The sequence below is a fragment of the Rhinopithecus roxellana genome, chromosome 9, assembly GCF_007565055.1.
Source record: "Rhinopithecus roxellana isolate Shanxi Qingling chromosome 9, ASM756505v1, whole genome shotgun sequence".
In the NCBI taxonomy this organism is placed as follows: Eukaryota; Metazoa; Chordata; class Mammalia; order Primates; family Cercopithecidae; genus Rhinopithecus; species Rhinopithecus roxellana.
Window position 1 is genome coordinate 82,869,370 of NC_044557.1, and position 17,044 is coordinate 82,886,413.

Below are 17,044 nucleotides of genomic sequence, written 5' to 3' on the forward strand. Positions count from 1 at the left end.
TGGAAGAAGTGACACCTGACATTTGGCTTGAAGTTAGACAGACAAAGGGGTAGAAGGGAGGTTGCCCAGTCACATGGGCCAGAATAAACAGAAGCAGGAAAGAGCATGGTGTTCATGGCACTGCAAATGATTCTATGTGCCTTGATGTTAACAGAGTCCACTGGGGGAGAAGATGAGAATGGCGCAGTAAGCGGAGGTTGTGTCATAGACAGTGATAAGCTTCATCAGAGTAGTGATATCATGTATGTTCAGTGCTGCCTAGAATAGTACCTGGCACATGGGTATTCAATCTGTATTTGTGGAACGAATTAACCTACACCATGCTATGCAGTTGACTCGCAACTGGTTGTAGGGATTTGCCTCTTGTTGCAAAGGAAGAGCAAACCTGGCTGGGAAGGGATGGCAATACTCTTCTCTCCAGAGCCTGCATCTGTGCTGGTGCTTATTGCTCTGCTGGGTATGCAAGTGACCACTGCCTGCTTTTCAACACAGGGATGCTGCTTTAGTCTCATGAACCCAAGCTATTTGCTGGTAAATAGCAGAGATGCGGCAATGGAACCCTAATCTGAGAATTGCCTCCTTACCCTGATTTCATTTTTTAAATAGCATCAGGAATGCCACAAAGGTAGCTTCTTGGGACATGCTTGCAAAGGAAAAGCATTAATGCCATTTCTAACTCCTAATCCTAGAAGCAGAGTTGGGGTAGAAGGAGAACTGCAGAAGAAACAAGGGCAGAGAGTGAGAGGGAAGCTGTGAAGACTTCTCTTCATTATTTCTTTGCTCCCCCAGGTTTATTGAGGTACAATTGATAAGTAAAAATGGAATACATTTAAGGTATAAGATGTGATGTTTTGACATATGTGTACCTTGTAAATGCTTGCCACAATCAAATTAATTAGCATACGTATCAACTCACACAGTTATCTTTTTGTGTGTGTGTGGTAAGAACACTTAAGATCTCTCTTAGCAAATTTCAAGTACACCATGCAGTATTATTATTATTATTATTATTATTATTATTATTATTTTTGATATCTTAGCTAAAAGGTTCACATTTTGAGAACCAATTTATTTTGGACAGCCACAGAGATATAAAAGATGACAACAGAATTGTTACAATCTCAAGAAAAAATCACTGAATAAGTTTTTTAAATTACATTCCTGGTTTCAGATTGGTGCCATGCAGTATTATTAACTATAGTTATGATGCTGTGCATTTGGTCTCCAGATCTTATCATGACTGAAAGCATGTGCCCTTTGACCAACGTTTCCTCATTGCTACCAACTCAAGGCCCCTGGAAACCTGTTTCTTTATCTTTTATTGTAGTCGTATTTTTGAAAGTATTTTTAGCTGAAATTGAACATCAATGATGCAAAAGTACCAGAAGTCTTACTCTCTAGGGAGATGAATGGATTAATAAACCGGGTCTAGCAATACCGAATAATTTGGAGGCAAAAACCAAATTTGACTCACAACAGCCCAGCAGGGTGGCTTACTTTGGAAACATTTTGCCAGCACTCTGCTGAGCATACTAAAAATGCATGGTGCTGGCTGACTTCACGCCGGGAGCCCATGGATTCAGCTACTGAAGACTGATGTGAAATTAAAGAGAGAATGAAATGTGTGATCTTACTTAATCACACCTGGTGCTTCAATTTCTTAATAACAGCGCCCTGCTCCACTGTTGAATTGGATGGATATATGTATATATTTATGAATTATCGCCAGAGGATGGATTAACTCTCTAATGCCTGCCAATTCATTGCAGGAATCTAAAATGCAAATGACAACTAAGTTTTCTCATAAGGAACTCAGGAGCAACCGTTCCAGGACCAGGATTGACATAAAATTACCATGACTTAGGGAAAGAAGTGAAATGTCACCTCCTAAAAGAAGCCAAAAAACTCAGGGTCCCAAGTTAGGGGGAGGCTTGGGGAAGATTATCTATTTTTACACCCAAAGTATATCCCAGGTTATACTGTATGTCTGCTCTGATGATGGAGTGACTTACATTGCTTTAGATTTCCAGGAGGATGACAAGTACCAAGAATAGGGAAAGAGAGCCATTTCAGCTTATTTAGGAATGTGTATCTGTGAGGAATGTAAAAGTTTATCAATCTGTATACAAATTGATGCTTAGTAGAGATCACCATCCTCTCTCTAGTCCCCCAATGAAGGAGTTGTTACTTTAAGGTATCTGGGGGTTTATCCTGAGTACCAAACACAATTTAATCCTGCAGGACCCACATATGTTTCCCTGGTTAGTCAGATACTTTATGGCAATGGGGTGCAAAATTGGACTAATAAATCACTCTCCATAAAAGGCAGCAAGGTGCTTCATCTAATTAAAAAATGCTTATTATGGTTACATGTCCCATTCTTTTGGGGCAGGGGGATGCCTTCTACATGATTCCATTTAGCAGCAGAATATAAATGCTTAGGTATAATTAGTTTAACATAGCCAGCTTTATATCCCATTTACAGTGAAGCGAATCAACAATGAAAGCAACTGGAAAATAGCTATTTTGGTCCCTTCTGTAAAGTAACCATGCAGTGGCCTGCTGACATGCACATGAATGAGTCCCCACAGATGCACTGCTACTTCAGAGATTTATTCAAAAAGATGGACTCAGTGAGGGAATTACATAGGGAATACAAGAATGGACTGCCCAGAATTCTGATGTGATTTATTTTTCAGGAGCATGGGCTTGCAGCTTTTTGTTTCTCTCTCTCTCTGTATGTGTGTGTGTGTGTGTGTGTGTATGTGTGTGTGTGTGTTTAAATGACCTCCTGAAAAGATAATTCCTACTGACAGAGATCCAAATAATTGAAAGTGCTCCTGGCTTCTTTCTTGCTTCTGAAAATCCAGAATGTGTTCTCCATCTTTGTAGCCCTTCATCACAGTGTTTTGGGATGCTCTGATCTCCTCTTCTGAGGCTTGAGGTCTCTTGAAAGCAGAAAATCTGACTCATCTGTCTTTGTCATTCACATCCAAAGCATAAGACATAGATAATATCCCCATGCCATAGATACCCCATAAACAGGTGCCAATTAAACCATTAGTTACTCCATGTGGGATTGTTCTGGAAAATAATCAGCAGTCTCACAGTATATGGAAGAACAATGGATAAATGTCAGAGGAAGAGGGGAAACATGGCGGGAAATCAAGTGAAGTTTCATTGAAATTAATTATCTGATACTTAAAAATAACTTCTAAATGGATCCTTTTAAAATCATGGAATAAGACTATATAATAATAAAATGTTGATTTAAAATAAAGGTCCACTTATTTTGCCATATGGTACATATCTCTGGCCCCTTGAAGATCTTAAGTGGTATTCAGGGTTCAAGGCCCAAACTTTTATTGGCAGGAGGGCAGGAAAGTCTGACTGGCAAAGATGGCCTGATTGATGGGGCTTGCACCAAGGTCCTGACATCTCCCATTCAGAAGAGAAATCTTCAGCTTGAAAAGTTGTGAATGCCAGGGATTGCTTTTAAGGTTTGCCAGATCAATTTTCGATCTTCAAAATGCAGACTGTGGGTGACATATTTCCACCTGTTTAAAGAGTCTTACTACAGATACTATATATTTATAAGCAAATATATAATAATGTAACAAATAATTCATATACATCAGTAATTCCTGATTATATCTTGGCTCAGGAATAACATGGTCTGCTCTCTTAAACTCTTTTAGTAGACAACCAATAGACATGATCATGCCTCCTCCCTTCTTTAAACCCCACAGAAACTTGCCCTTACTTTTAGGATGAAACCAAAATCCTAATTGCAGCTTTAGGAGATGTTACAAATTGTATTACTTCACATCTTGGGCCTTCCTTACTATGTGCTTCTGCTAATTTCTTCATACCAACTTATTTCTAGTCTCTGGGTTCTTCCTATGGGCTAGGCCCTCTATTACATTGCTATTGTCCCTGCTTCTCTGCTTTCCTGGTTTTTCAATTGTTTCAGATCATTGGCAACTTCATTAATAAATCCTTTCCATAACCTGGTAATCTAGGTTCCCCCCTTATGTACAATTATAAAGCAATTTATTCACAACTGTTACTTAATAATTATTTGTGCAATTCTTTCTTTAATGCCCATGTTCTATTCTATATTTTAGGTGTGATGAGAATCTGGCCCAGAACATAGGAGGTACTCAACAAATACATGCTGAATGACTGAAAGTGTCTTCAACTTCAGTTGACCACAGATTTAAAGTATCAGGCAGTGTGATGTAGTGCACAGCAGGTGGATCTTGGGCTGTGTTTGAATTTAGTTTTTGCCCTTGACATCAAGAGTGAGAAGTCATGGAACTCACTGAGCCTTACTGTTCTCATCTGTAGGTACGATGGTATGCACACAGTGCTGCCTGAAATGATGCTCTTCCTTGTTCATAGTCATATCACTGGTCATATTGTCCTATGTGTAACCCTAACCATCTTTTTTCTTTCTAGAGCAAGGTCTCACATGAAAACAAGCATCCCATCTTCCTCCCTTCAGTAATCCAAAGAGGAGGAGGAATAAGAAAAAGCTTCTCCTCAGTGCTGAAGTAGGTTGCCCAACAAAGGCATTTTATAAGCATCTAGAAACCTGCATCAGATGCCACATAAACAGCCTCGAATTGAGGAAAGACACGTACATCACCTAAGAGTACAGCACAGTTGTTTGCTAAAGGTTAAAAGGAAGAAATTTTGGAAAAGTAAACAAAAAAATCACTAAATTAGGAAGTCTGGCAACATAGATGGGTGGAAAGAACATGGTACTCTGCAGAAACCCCTTCCCTATCTTGGACATAAGGTCATCTAAGGCCACAGTGGAGGGGCCCACAGAAGGGACAGTGAGTGGCCAGCCTTGGTAAATTCTTACATGGTTTATTTTTACTTTTAGTTTTTTTTGTATTATAAATGATCACATATATATACAGGAGTTATTAAAATTATTGTGATTAAAATTATAAATGAAGTTACATCAAAACTTAAAAATCATTTAAAAAATTAGTATTACTATGAAAAGCTGCAAGAAAACAAACACCTGTGCATTAGCTCCTGACCTTAAGAAGGAGAACACAGTGGCATCTTCAAAGGTCTAGAGTGCATCTCCCTGATCCCCGCCCTTCACTCTCCACCTACAATCATCACTATGCTATACTTGTGTTCATTATCCACTTGAAAAACAAACACTTCTGCCACCTATGCATATATCTCTAGTGTAAACAACGTACTGTGTAGCTTTGCCTGTGAAATTCATGTGAATGGGTCATTGCTGCATGTTTTCCAATATTTGACCCTTTTGCTCAACTTTCTTTTTAATATTTATTCATATTGATTCATGTGGCTAATTAGGGCTTATATTCCATTGCACAGATATAGAACAATTTATGTCATCATAACTGCAGATGAATGATGGGTTTATGTATAGTTTTGGCTATTACTTAACTTTTTTTGCGAACCTCCTCCAACATCTATGGGAGAGGTTCATTTTAAGAACTTTTCTCATACTAAGAATATTAATAAGGGCTAAGATGGAGGGGTAAGGGCAGTTTGTAGGGGGAGGAAGAACTCACTACAACATGGAACATGTAGTGTAGGGAAGAAAATGCACATGGCTCAACCATACAAAATTCCAATGAAAATGGGGATTTTTTCTCTAACCCCATTGTCACCAATGTGGCCATTCCAAAAGAAATAAACAACCATTCTGGAACTAGACAGGATATCATCCCAACTCATGCAAGTTCTAGCTAATTTGCATGGGTAGACATTTCATGTAAGACACAAGACGTAGCTACGTTGGATTAAGTATACAGAAGACATGGAGATACAGGCCCTGATGCAAGAGTTCCCGGATATGTAGAAAAACGCGAAGGCAAAGTTCTACTGCTGGGGCTGCTCACAGACTTGGCTCTTCTCCATGTTCCTTGGGCTGAATGACAAAACTTATTACGTGAATACGTATCATGCAGGTCACAGCTTAAGAGTGCCTGGGAATGCAGAGAAGTCATCTAAGATACCACTGAAGAGTGAGTTACAAAGTAGGTCCCAAACATGGAATGAAGAAAGTTCCTCAACACAAAAGGAGGAAATAAACATAACATACAAAAGATTAAAGAATCATATACTTTGGAAGAGATTGATCACAAGAGAAATACAAAAGTTTAATGTATCCTCAAAGTAATTATTCAAACCACAAACTTGCTGAAAGGCAGGTAATGAGGCAACAGATTGAGAAAGAAAGGTACCTTATAAAAGGAATATAAGTAAGCAAATAATTCCATTGCAGAATTTAAAACTGAATGAAAAGCAGTAAAGAGGAGAATCATCCCTTAATGAAGCAGATTAAACTAGAAAAGTGGGACAGTGGTTCCCTAAGTGACATGATCATGACAAATATGAAGGAGAGGGTTGAAAAATTACCTATTGGGTACAGTGTTCGCTATTTGGGGGACAAGTATACTAAAAGCCCTGACTCCACCACTACACAACTCGTGTGTAAGAAATCTCCACGTGTACCTGCCAACTCTATAAAAATAGAAAAAAAAGAAGAAATACAAAGGTAGGGAAAGATGCATAAAATATACATTCCCAGGGTCAAATGCAGGAAATTTTGATGCAGTGGGTCTTGGGTCTGGCTAAGAAGTCTGTATTTGCAAAAATATTCTGAGATGATGCTGAAACTCATAAGGTCATAAACTCATAAGATGGTTTAGAAACTCATAAGATCAGCACAAACTTGAGATATTCACCAGAGTTCAGAGGGACTCTGAAAAAGGCAACTCAAAATGATTAAAGAAAAAAAGATGGACTAAGAACATGGACGTAGTACACACAGCAGATGCACAAGGGGAAGCAGATGAGGAAGAAATTAGAACCAAGGCAACAGAAACCATTTCAAAAATTTATATGGAAGAAAATTTCCCTTAAATAAAAAAAAAAAATCTCCAGTTTCAAAGGCTTTTACTATGGACTTAATGAAAAGAGAAAAACACTTGGATCTACTGAATATTAACTCTAAGAAAAAGACACTTCTCAAAATCTTGGACAAAGAAATGGAACCCCTGGAAAACAAAAGATACCAATGACATTTGTCTATGTGGTTTTCAGGGAGAATGGTGATTTTATGATTCCTAAAATCTTTTATCAGCCCAAGCTGTCCATAGTAGGTGAAGGCAGCAAGAAGATATTTTCAGCCAGGGAAGGACTCTAGAGTGCTGATGTCCTCCATGACAACTGAGATTAATCAAGAGTGTGGAAATGGAGGAACATAAACATTTTAAAACAACAATTTCTAAGAAGAATGTAAATATTAATCTTGAAACAAGAGGTCCACATATGAGAATTAGTAACTCAATTAGACTAGACTGGGACAACAATCTTAAACTAGAATAACAAAAACTGGGAGGTTGGGGTGGTATGTGTGGGAAGCTGGAGGAGGAAAGTACGGTAATTTCTTATTTGGACACAGGGGTGAATCAATGGATTGTTTGTCCTCAATATTCATAACTGGGGAAGCCCGAGGTTTAGAACATAGATTTTAAACATGTATTAGTATTACTTAAACATCTGATAGTAACTATCAGAGGAACTTAAGACAGGTACCACACCTTCGAAATCCCCTGGGTGGGGTGGGGAAAAGGAATCAAATAAAAACTCAGGCCATATAGCAAAACTAGCTCCCCCTTCAAAAAAAGGGGGACAAAGGGGAAAAACTTAAAAAGTCAAATGTAAACTAAGAGAGGAAATAATAGCTTTGGTAAATATATGTACTTCTGAAAGCCTGAAAGTATATAACACCAAAACATTAACGGTTATTTCTATGTTTAGAGTAACTTTAGGTTTTTTTATTTTTGCAAAACTATTTAATTCCCTGACAATGATGATGTATTACATGTGTGATTGAAAATAAAACATAAACCTAAAATTCTCCTTCACGCATATGAATGAACATCGATCATGAAGCCACTCATTAAAACTAGAAATGACCAGTGTCCCTGCAGTGGCTGAGATTGGCATTGGCAGTGATTATTCAACTTGTTTCACTAATTTGACTCATTTCCCAAAACAGGATGCGCAGGTGTCGTTTGTTTATTTAGTCACAACACTGATTACTCTTTACAATTGTGCTCATCCCTGCTTTTTTCAGCATAAGCATTGCTGTGATAGGAAGGAGCCCTGGGATGATGGCCTGCATGTGTATGCAGAGGACATGGGACCTCGACTCACAGCTGCATGACACTGGGTGCTCTGCCACAGCGTCATCCATTACAAGGCTGTGAGGGTTTACTGTTGACATTCCAATACCATAGTAACATGCTTTTCTGCTTTTCTCTCTACTTCGGTCTTAGCCCTCATACTTGCCCCATCACAAGCAACAAACTCCAGCCACACCAAACAAGTCCATTTCTTGAATCTCACCACCATCTCTGGAACGCTTTCCCTTGTTAAGTCTCAGTTCTGGAGTCCCCTGCTTCTTGACTTCTGAACCTCTCCCTTTTAAGGGAAGTTAGGGGCCCTTCTAGTGACCTCATATTTATCTCATGCTTAGTAATCTGTCTTCCCGAGGAAATGTCTGCCTCATGAGGAAAACCCAGGACTCTTGCGGGCAGGGAATGTGTGATATTTGTCTTCCAGCATTAGCACGGTGCCTGAAAAATAGAAGGTACTCACACACAGTTATTGCAGGAAAGGCTTTTCTGAGTTGATTTACTGCAGCTCCCAGCCTCTTCTTCTCTCACTCATATCTTCTCCTGGTGGGAGAGAGCCTAAGCTCTAAAAGCCAGTGTCTGCCAGAGGCTTGTTCCCTGAACTTCTGATTTCCAACAGTCACCTCCTCCCTGTGCACAGTTGAGATTTTTATGCAACAAAATAAGTTGACAGGGGCTCAGTGACAAGTTTGTTGTGTTATGGGACTCCAACCTCACTGAAAATCCTTCTCATCTACCTCCTACATCAAGTTCCACCACTCTCTGGGTAGAAGCCAATGCCAGGCTTGCTCAGCTTTCTGTATCATGCTCCCAAGTGCATCACTTCTGAAAAAGAAGGGATGTTCATGAATAGCTGATGTTGATGTTAAAAATATTCCCTAGTTGAAGAATTTCCTCATCTACACCTACCTTTTAGAATAAGTTATGATTCTTTTGTTTTTTTAAACTTACAAGTTAGGACCAAGAAGGAGTGTCCCATTTTCAGGACAGATCAAGGGAGTATTAAATACAGAAGGACTTGACTTATAGTCAAGTGTTAGTCACTAGGAGTTCAAGAGATACTTTAAAGGACCAGGGTTTATGTACTCCATTCTCCTCTAACCTCCCCTTTGATCACTCATATAACCTGTAATCCAATCACCCTGTACTCAGTGACCAAATAGCCCAGGCACCATGCCTCTGGTGTGTGTGTGTGCGTGTGGATAGGGGTGTGTGTGTGTGTGTGTGTGTGTGTGTGTGTGTGGCGGGGGGGGGGGTTTGGTGTCCCATCCCTTCAGTGCCCATCCTGCAAACCAATAATCTTCTTTCAAGATGCAGCCCAAACAGCACATCTTCTGCAAAGCACTCCCATAGTTAGAAATATAAACAAATTACTATCAAAGAAGCTATTAATACTTATGTCATTGTATTCTAATTTATCTGTTTACATATCTCTATCTACATATTTATTCAACAACCAGTTATTGAGCATCAGGCACCAGTCAGTGAGCTCTTTGAGTACCTGGCCTGTGTCTGTCATCCGATCATGCTAGACCTCAACACCGTACCTGGCATAAGCTATGCACACAATATCTCTTTGGTGCATGAAACAATGATGGAAAGATAAAAACCAGCTCTTTGATATTCAGAAATGACTATGCTCATTTTATAGTAAAGAGATACCTGCCTTTGTATCTAAGATATGTAGGAAATTCACCACAATTTCTTCTTCCCCTTCCCCTTCCTGTTCCTTCCCCCCTCCTCCCTTCCCCCCTCTTTATTTATTTATTTATTCATTCATTTATTTATTTATTTATTTATTTATTTATTTATTTATTTTTTTGAGACGGAGTCTTGCTCTGCCACCCAGGCTGGAGTGCAGTGGCCGGATCTTGGCTCACTGCAAGCTCCGCCTCCCGGGTTTACGCCATTCTCCTGCCTCAGCCTCCCGAGTAGCTGGGACTACAGGCGCCCACCTCGTTGCCCGGCTAGTTTTTTGTATTTTCTAGTAGAGACGGGGTTTCACCGTATTAGCCAGGATGGTCTCGATCTCCTGACTTCGTGATCCGCCCGTCTCGGCCTCCCAAAGTGCTGGGATTACAGGCTTGAGCCACTGCGCCCGGCCTCCTCTTTATTTTTAATAAATCACTCTTATTGTCAGGAAGTTCTTCTCAAATCAAATTGGAATCACATCTCCCATAATTTGAGCATCACTTGGAATCTCTCTCTTTCTATTTCGTTTCTGAGACAGGGAGCTCTGTTATCCAGGCTGGAGTGCAGTGGAGCGATCATGGCTTACTGCAGCCTCAACCTCCCAGGCTCAAGTGATCCTCCCACCTCAGCCTCCAGAATAGCTGGGGCTACTGGCATGCACCACCACACCTGGCTAATTTTTGTATTTTTGGCAGAGATTGGGATTCACCATGTTGCTCAGGTTGGTCTCGAACTGGTCTCAAGTCATCCTCCTGCCTCTGCCTCTCAAAGTGCTGGATTATGAGCATGAGCCACCATGCCCGGTTCTCCCTTACTTTGAAGTTGCAAACATTGCTCTTTGTAATTCTTTATATATTTGAAAATTATTCTAACATTTTCTCAGCCAGTCCCACTTCCCAAAAATGTGGTGTGAGAGTTCAAGTTAATTTTACTGTGCTCATGGAGACCAGTTTTCAAGTCTAGATCTCTTTTTAAAATTTGTTGTCCTGTGGCATGTTGAAGGTCTTTGCATCACACTGCAGTTGTGGGTCCAGAAACGTCCTAGCCCTAATGAAGGTACAGCCACTAATAAATGAGGAACTTCCTGCATCGGTTGGTAGTACATATCCAAGACCTCAAACTCCTCTACCTACGTGCAATGCTCCCAGTGTGGCTCATCCAGGACTGTTATCGTTGTCTCACCCACAAAACCAGACTTTCCCTCCTCTTCCATTTGTGTATGTAACTCGCAGCTTTCCACCAGGATCATGTTTCCCGCCCTCTCACCCAATACTGCAAAGTAGTTGAGGTTGATTTTCCAAGAAATTGTCTTTCCTCACTATTTAGGGGACTTGACATAAAGCTACTTTGTCCAAAGTCCCAAGTACAATGTCAAATTTTCAGGAACAAAGAATTTTCAGGAACTACTGATTCTCCCACAACCTGGTGTGACACACTAAATGCTTTCCACTTTTATCTTGCTATTCCGAGGGTGGCAAGCCAGTTTATCATTAAAGTGTATGCCAAATCTTTCAGTTTTGCCATGCTATCTACCACCCTAGGGAATGGTTAGCCGTTGAACATTCTTACTCTGGCACTAGGAATGCAATATGAGATGTCAGGTTAGGTAAATAGGAACAGGGAAGTAACATGCTTTAAGGACCTTTTCTATGGCAGGTACTGCACTTGTATTTTGTTTTGGGACAGGGTCACCCAGGCTACAGTGCAGTGGCATGATCGTGGCTCACCGCAGCCTCGACTTGCTTGGCTCAAGCAATCACCTCAGCCTCCCTAGTAGCTAGGGTGACAGGTGCACACTACCAGCCCAGCTAAGTTTTGTAGTTTTGTAAAGATGGGGTTGCCCAAGCTGGTCTCTAACTCCTGGGCTTAAGCAATCTACTTGCTTCAGCCTCTGGAAGTGCTGGGATTACAGGCATAAGCCACTGCGCCCAGGCCACATGTTTTTCTTTACTCCTTAAAACCACCTCATGATGTAAGGAGATGTTATTTCCACACTGAAAATTAGTTCATTAAGATTCGGCATCAGTAATCTGATGATAATCACATGATCAGAGAGTGACGGCGAAGATATTTGAACCCAGCTCTGACTAACTCTAAAACAATACCAGGATTTTCCTTCTAGAAAAGGTAATTAAACATCAGGATACATTATCAGAGAGGGCTCAATATGATCATTTCCTCGAAAGCTTAAAAACAAGCACAGTTTCTCTCTTCTATGGACAGGTCATACATGGTTTTACCTAAAATCAGGAGCATGGACAATACAACCTTTCAAAGTTTCTTTTGAGTCTATGATTTTTATCATGATAGAATTATCTTCATGAATTGAGGAAGAAAGGGCCTTATGCTTCAGGAATTCTACCCATACTGTCTCCATTTGAAATTCTCAGCACTCTAGATTAAGGGACAAGATTATGCAAACCAAGCGGGTCCTAGTAATTGTTGACTTGGAACCAGTAATCCATGTTGCATGCCAGCTCTGCTTTTGCACACCACTGTCCCTATACATGCCCTGGGTTTTAAGGTATTGATTCAAATCCCTCCAAAGCAGGAAGACCAAGCATGCTGTCTTGATCTCCCTTACTTTGAAGTTGCAAACATTGCTCTTTGTAATTCTTTATATATTTGAAAATTATTCTAACATTTTCTCAGCCAGTCCCACTTCCCAAAAATGTGGTGTGAGAGTTCAAGTTAATTTTACTGTGCTCATGGAGACCAGTTTTCAAGTCTAGATCTCTTTTTAAAATTTGTTGTCCTGTGGCATGTTGAAGGTCTTTGCATCACACTGCAGTTGTGGGTCCAGAAACGTCCTAGCCCTAATGCTTTCTTTATTTCACCTTCTAGTCATGTCCTGCAGGGTGGGCAATACAGTAGCGCCCCCTTATCCACATTTTCGCTTTCTGCCATTTTAGTTACCTAGGGTCAACCGCAGTCTAAAAATATCACATGAAACATTACGGAAATAAACAATTCATAAGTTTTAAGTTGCATACCATTCTAAAGGACATGATAAAATCTCATGCCCTCCCACACGCTGTCCCAAAGAAGGACATAAACTCAGCGTGTATCCACACTGCAGACACTCCCTCCTTAGTCACCGTCTTGGTTTGCAGATGGACCATCCTGACATGCAGTGTTTCTATTAAAGCAACTCTTATTTTACTTAGTAATTGATCCAAAGCTCAAGAGTAGTGATGCTGGCAATCAGGATATGCCAAAGAGAAGCTGTAAATCGATTCCTTTAAGTGAAATACTGAAAGTTCTCAACTTAATAAGGAAACAACAACAAAAATGTATGCTGAGGTTGCTAAGATCTATGGTAAGAACGAATCTTCTATCCACTGAATTGTGAAGAAACAAAAAGAAATTCATGCATACTATACATAGGATGCCATTTTAAGGCTTCCACCAGGGGTCTTGGAAGGTATCCCCTACAGATAAAGGGAGACTACTGTACAGCTTTTACTCACTTAACATTGTAGCACCTATCTAAAGACAGAAGTCTTGGGCCATGAGATTCTAGATTTAAATGTACTGAAATCATCAGGATAGCAGATCACACAGAAAACACTCAACAGCTAAGTGTATTGTATAACTACAGATCCAAGAAAGGTTGTGAAACTTAAAAGGACAGAAACAAAGATTAGCAAGCAAGTTATGTTTTCCCAAAGACATAGATTCTTCCCTTTTAGAAAGTGGATCTCTTCAGCTAGAATTGGATGAAGCATACAGTCAGTACATAAGATGTGCAAGTTAATAACCCCTTGTTATTAATAGTTTCTGCAGCTGCTATTTAATTTTAATAATATTTGATATCAATTCTTATCCTTTTGCCTAATTACCAAGACAGTGAGTTTGTGTCTACTTTTTGAATTCCAATATGGAAATGGACTAAAAAACAACGTATTAAAGAAGAAAATGAACTCTGATAAAGATAATGTGTTTTCCTCAAAATGTTAAGATGCTGATAAACTTTTAGACTATGAAGAAGAGAGGAGTTTGGTTGCCATTGCTGTTGTTTTTACCTTTTCTTTTGGGATTTCTATTTGAAGGCATTCAGAATCTATTGAGCAAAGGCAGCAACTACTGGTTAAGTATTTCATCAAGTTCTGTTTTGCACACGGAAAGTCATTTCTGCCTATAGCTCAGCCTCCCTGTTGCTTGGAAATTGACAGGACAGCAAAGGCATCCCTCCCTAACAATTTCCTGACAACCTCATGTTTTTGTTATTTAACATAAACAAATAGAAATCTTCAAAACCCAAATGAATGTTAATCAACACTCTGTAAAATGTTGATCATATCAATATATTGACATTGATACCCTAACTCACTGGGAGAATCAAGAATGAGCCGCCACCTATCTCTAAGATTAAACAAAGATCTTTGCTTCCCCTCTGTCCTACTTTACTAACAACCTCATAAAGAAAGAAAGGGGACCAGGCACAGTGGCTCACACCTGTAGTCCCAGCATTTTGGGAAGCTGAGGTATGAGGATTGTTTGAGGCCAGCCAGGAGTTTGAGACCAGCCTGGGCAACATAGGGAGACCCTCTCTCTACAGAAACTAAAAAATTAGCCAGGCTTGGTAGTGCATGCCTGTAGTCCCAGCTACTTGGGAGTCTGAGGCAGTAGGATCACTTGAGGCTGGGGAGGTGAGGGCTGTAGTGAGCTGTGATTGCGCCACTGCACTCCAGCCTGAGCCACAGAGTGAGACCCTGTCTTAAAAAATAAAGAGAAAATAAAGAAAAGGAAAGAGAAAGAAAGAAAGAAAAATGCACAAGCTGACACTTTGCCAGCCCTACTAGAGAAGGAAAAAAGACAATTCCTTGAAATGCATGGGGAGGGTAGGTGGGAGGGGAGCAGGCTGATTATAATCAGGGCCTTCCTCACATCTCTTTTAAAAAACGAAGCAAAACTCTGGTGTCTGTCCTGAATCTTTTGGCTGTAGCCGCAGCTTTGAGGAGTGGTGCTGATCAAGTAGCCTCACTGCATTTCTGCGGTCTGTGCAAGTACAGCCTGATGGAATGATGCGGCAGTGATTTTGTTGTTGCTTTTCTGATAGGTCCCTGAGGGTGATTCTGAGTAATTGTGTCTCTGTTCCTGCAGCTGCTACGGGTGGGTCCTCTCTTTGTCCTCCCCATGCACTCACTTCAACACTGAGAGGCTGTCTCTTCAGAGCAGGTGGTTTGCAGCCCCTTGCCCCAGTTGGGGCTCCTCCAGGGCACGTTTTCACACATCTTGTAGTTTCATCTGGATGTGGGTGTGAACAGAGGCCAAGCACAGATGAAATGGTGTTTCTGAATAAAAGGATGTGCTACCCAGGAGGCATGACCAGCATTTAATTTGCTGCCTGTGTTCAATAGACTGTGAGCTCCTCAAGGGCAGGGATTGTGTCTCATTTGTCTTTGTACCCTCAGTGACTAACACACATTCATTTGTTCATTCATTTATTCAACAAACATTTACTGAGAGCTGGAGGAACAAGATGAATAAGGCACAGGCTTCAACAAAGAAGACATTTCACTTGCCCCACAGGCTGTATTGCCATGGAAAAAGTTTCAAGAACATTACAAGACACATAAATATACACCCAAAAGGAAAACACAAAAGCTGAGCTGTCTTATTCATAGACTGATCCATGTCAAAGATAAATGGGAGCTGCCTTTATATAGATAAGAAAACCAATTGCCAGGGATGACCAATTCTTGACCTTATGGCCTCTTTACCTTGAGCAAGGGGGCCCATGGAGGTAAAGTATTTCAAGTAGACATTTTATTTGCTCTCTGTATCATTCTTGACCTTACAACTTAATTTTGTCATGTATATACTCATACACATACACATATGTATATATGTATATTATTATTTTAAATATTTTAATTTCCTACCAGGCATGATGGCTCATGCCTATAATCCCAGCACTTTGGGAGGCCAAAGTGGGTGGATCACTTGAGACCAGGAGCTGGAAACCAGCCTGGCCAACATGGCAAAACCCTGTCTTTACTAAAAATACAAAAATTAGCTGAGTGTAGTGGTGCATGCCTGTAGTCCCAGCTGCTTGGGAGGCTGAGGCAGTAGAATCACTTGAACCCGGGAGGCGGAGGTTGCAGTGAGCCAAGATTGTGTCACTGCACTCCAGCCTGGGCAACAGAGTGAGACTGTGTCTCAAAAAAATTTTAATTTCCAAAAGTTTACATAATTCAAGGCTCTCCAGACTGAAATTTAAATAAAGATTATGACCCAAATTCCTATAGGAGCAAGGATGTAAAACAATTGAAGTAAAGCCAGAGGAAGGAACGGGGGTCAGAACAGAGCGCGCTGGAAAGACATCCTCTTGTTCCAGTTATCTATTCTAAATTTGTGGCTTAAAACAATCATTTTAATTTGTTCACACTTTTGTGGGTGAGGCATTCCTGAAGGGCTCAGCTGGGTGGCTTATTTCTGATCCTTATGACATCACCTCATGGGGATGAAAAATGAATGGCTTCTTCATTTGTGTATCTGGCACCTTAGTGCTCCTTAACCTTTTTGTCTTTCTCTACATGGTGTTTCTTTCTCTAGGGCGTCTTCAGGTGGCTTGGTCTTCTCACAGCATGGTCTTGGTCTTCTCACATCACATACCCTTCTCAGGGTAGCCGGCCTTGTGACATGGTGCCTCACTGCCCTGAACACGTGTCCCAACAGATAGAAAATGAGCCAGTGTATGCCTAGCTTAGCCTCGCCTCTCGTATTTCACTGATAAGAGCAGTCACTAAGACTTCCCCGATCCAAGAGGAGCATACCTAGACCCCACCTCTCAGAAAAGAAATGTTAAATAGGCCGGACGTGGTGGCTCACACCTGTAATCCCAGCACTTTGGGAGGCTGAGGCGGGCAGATCATGAGGTCAGGAGATCGAGACTATCCTGGCTAACATGGTGAAACCCCATCTCCACTAAAAATACAAAAAATTAGCTGGGTGTGGTGCCGGGCACCTGTAGTCCCAGCTACTCACGAGGCTGAGGCAGGAGAATGGCATGAACCCGGGAGGCAGAGCTTGCAGTGGGTCGAGATGGCGCCACTGTACTCCAGCCTGGGCGAAGAGTGAGACTCCGTCTCAAAAAAAAAAAAAAAAAAAAAAAGAAATGTTAAATATTTTCCAAACAT

General features: G+C 40.7%; 1 protein-coding gene across 5 annotated transcripts in view; it reads right to left on the reverse strand.

Moving 5' to 3' along the window:
• The window catches only part of SAMD12 (sterile alpha motif domain containing 12), a 489,179-nt gene that overhangs the window by 192,069 nt on the left and 280,066 nt on the right, over positions 1–17,044 (reverse strand). Inside the window, exon 5 of one of the 5 annotated variants that reach the window (XM_030938012.1) lies at positions 16,040–16,563. The exons of the other annotated variants lie outside the window; for them this stretch is intronic. Within the exon in view, the coding sequence (XP_030793872.1) occupies positions 16,556–16,563 (8 nt within the window). The 3' untranslated portion in view covers positions 16,040–16,555. Of the gene's footprint in view, positions 1–16,039; positions 16,564–17,044 lie in introns of those variants that run through there. 5 annotated transcript variants of the gene reach the window in all.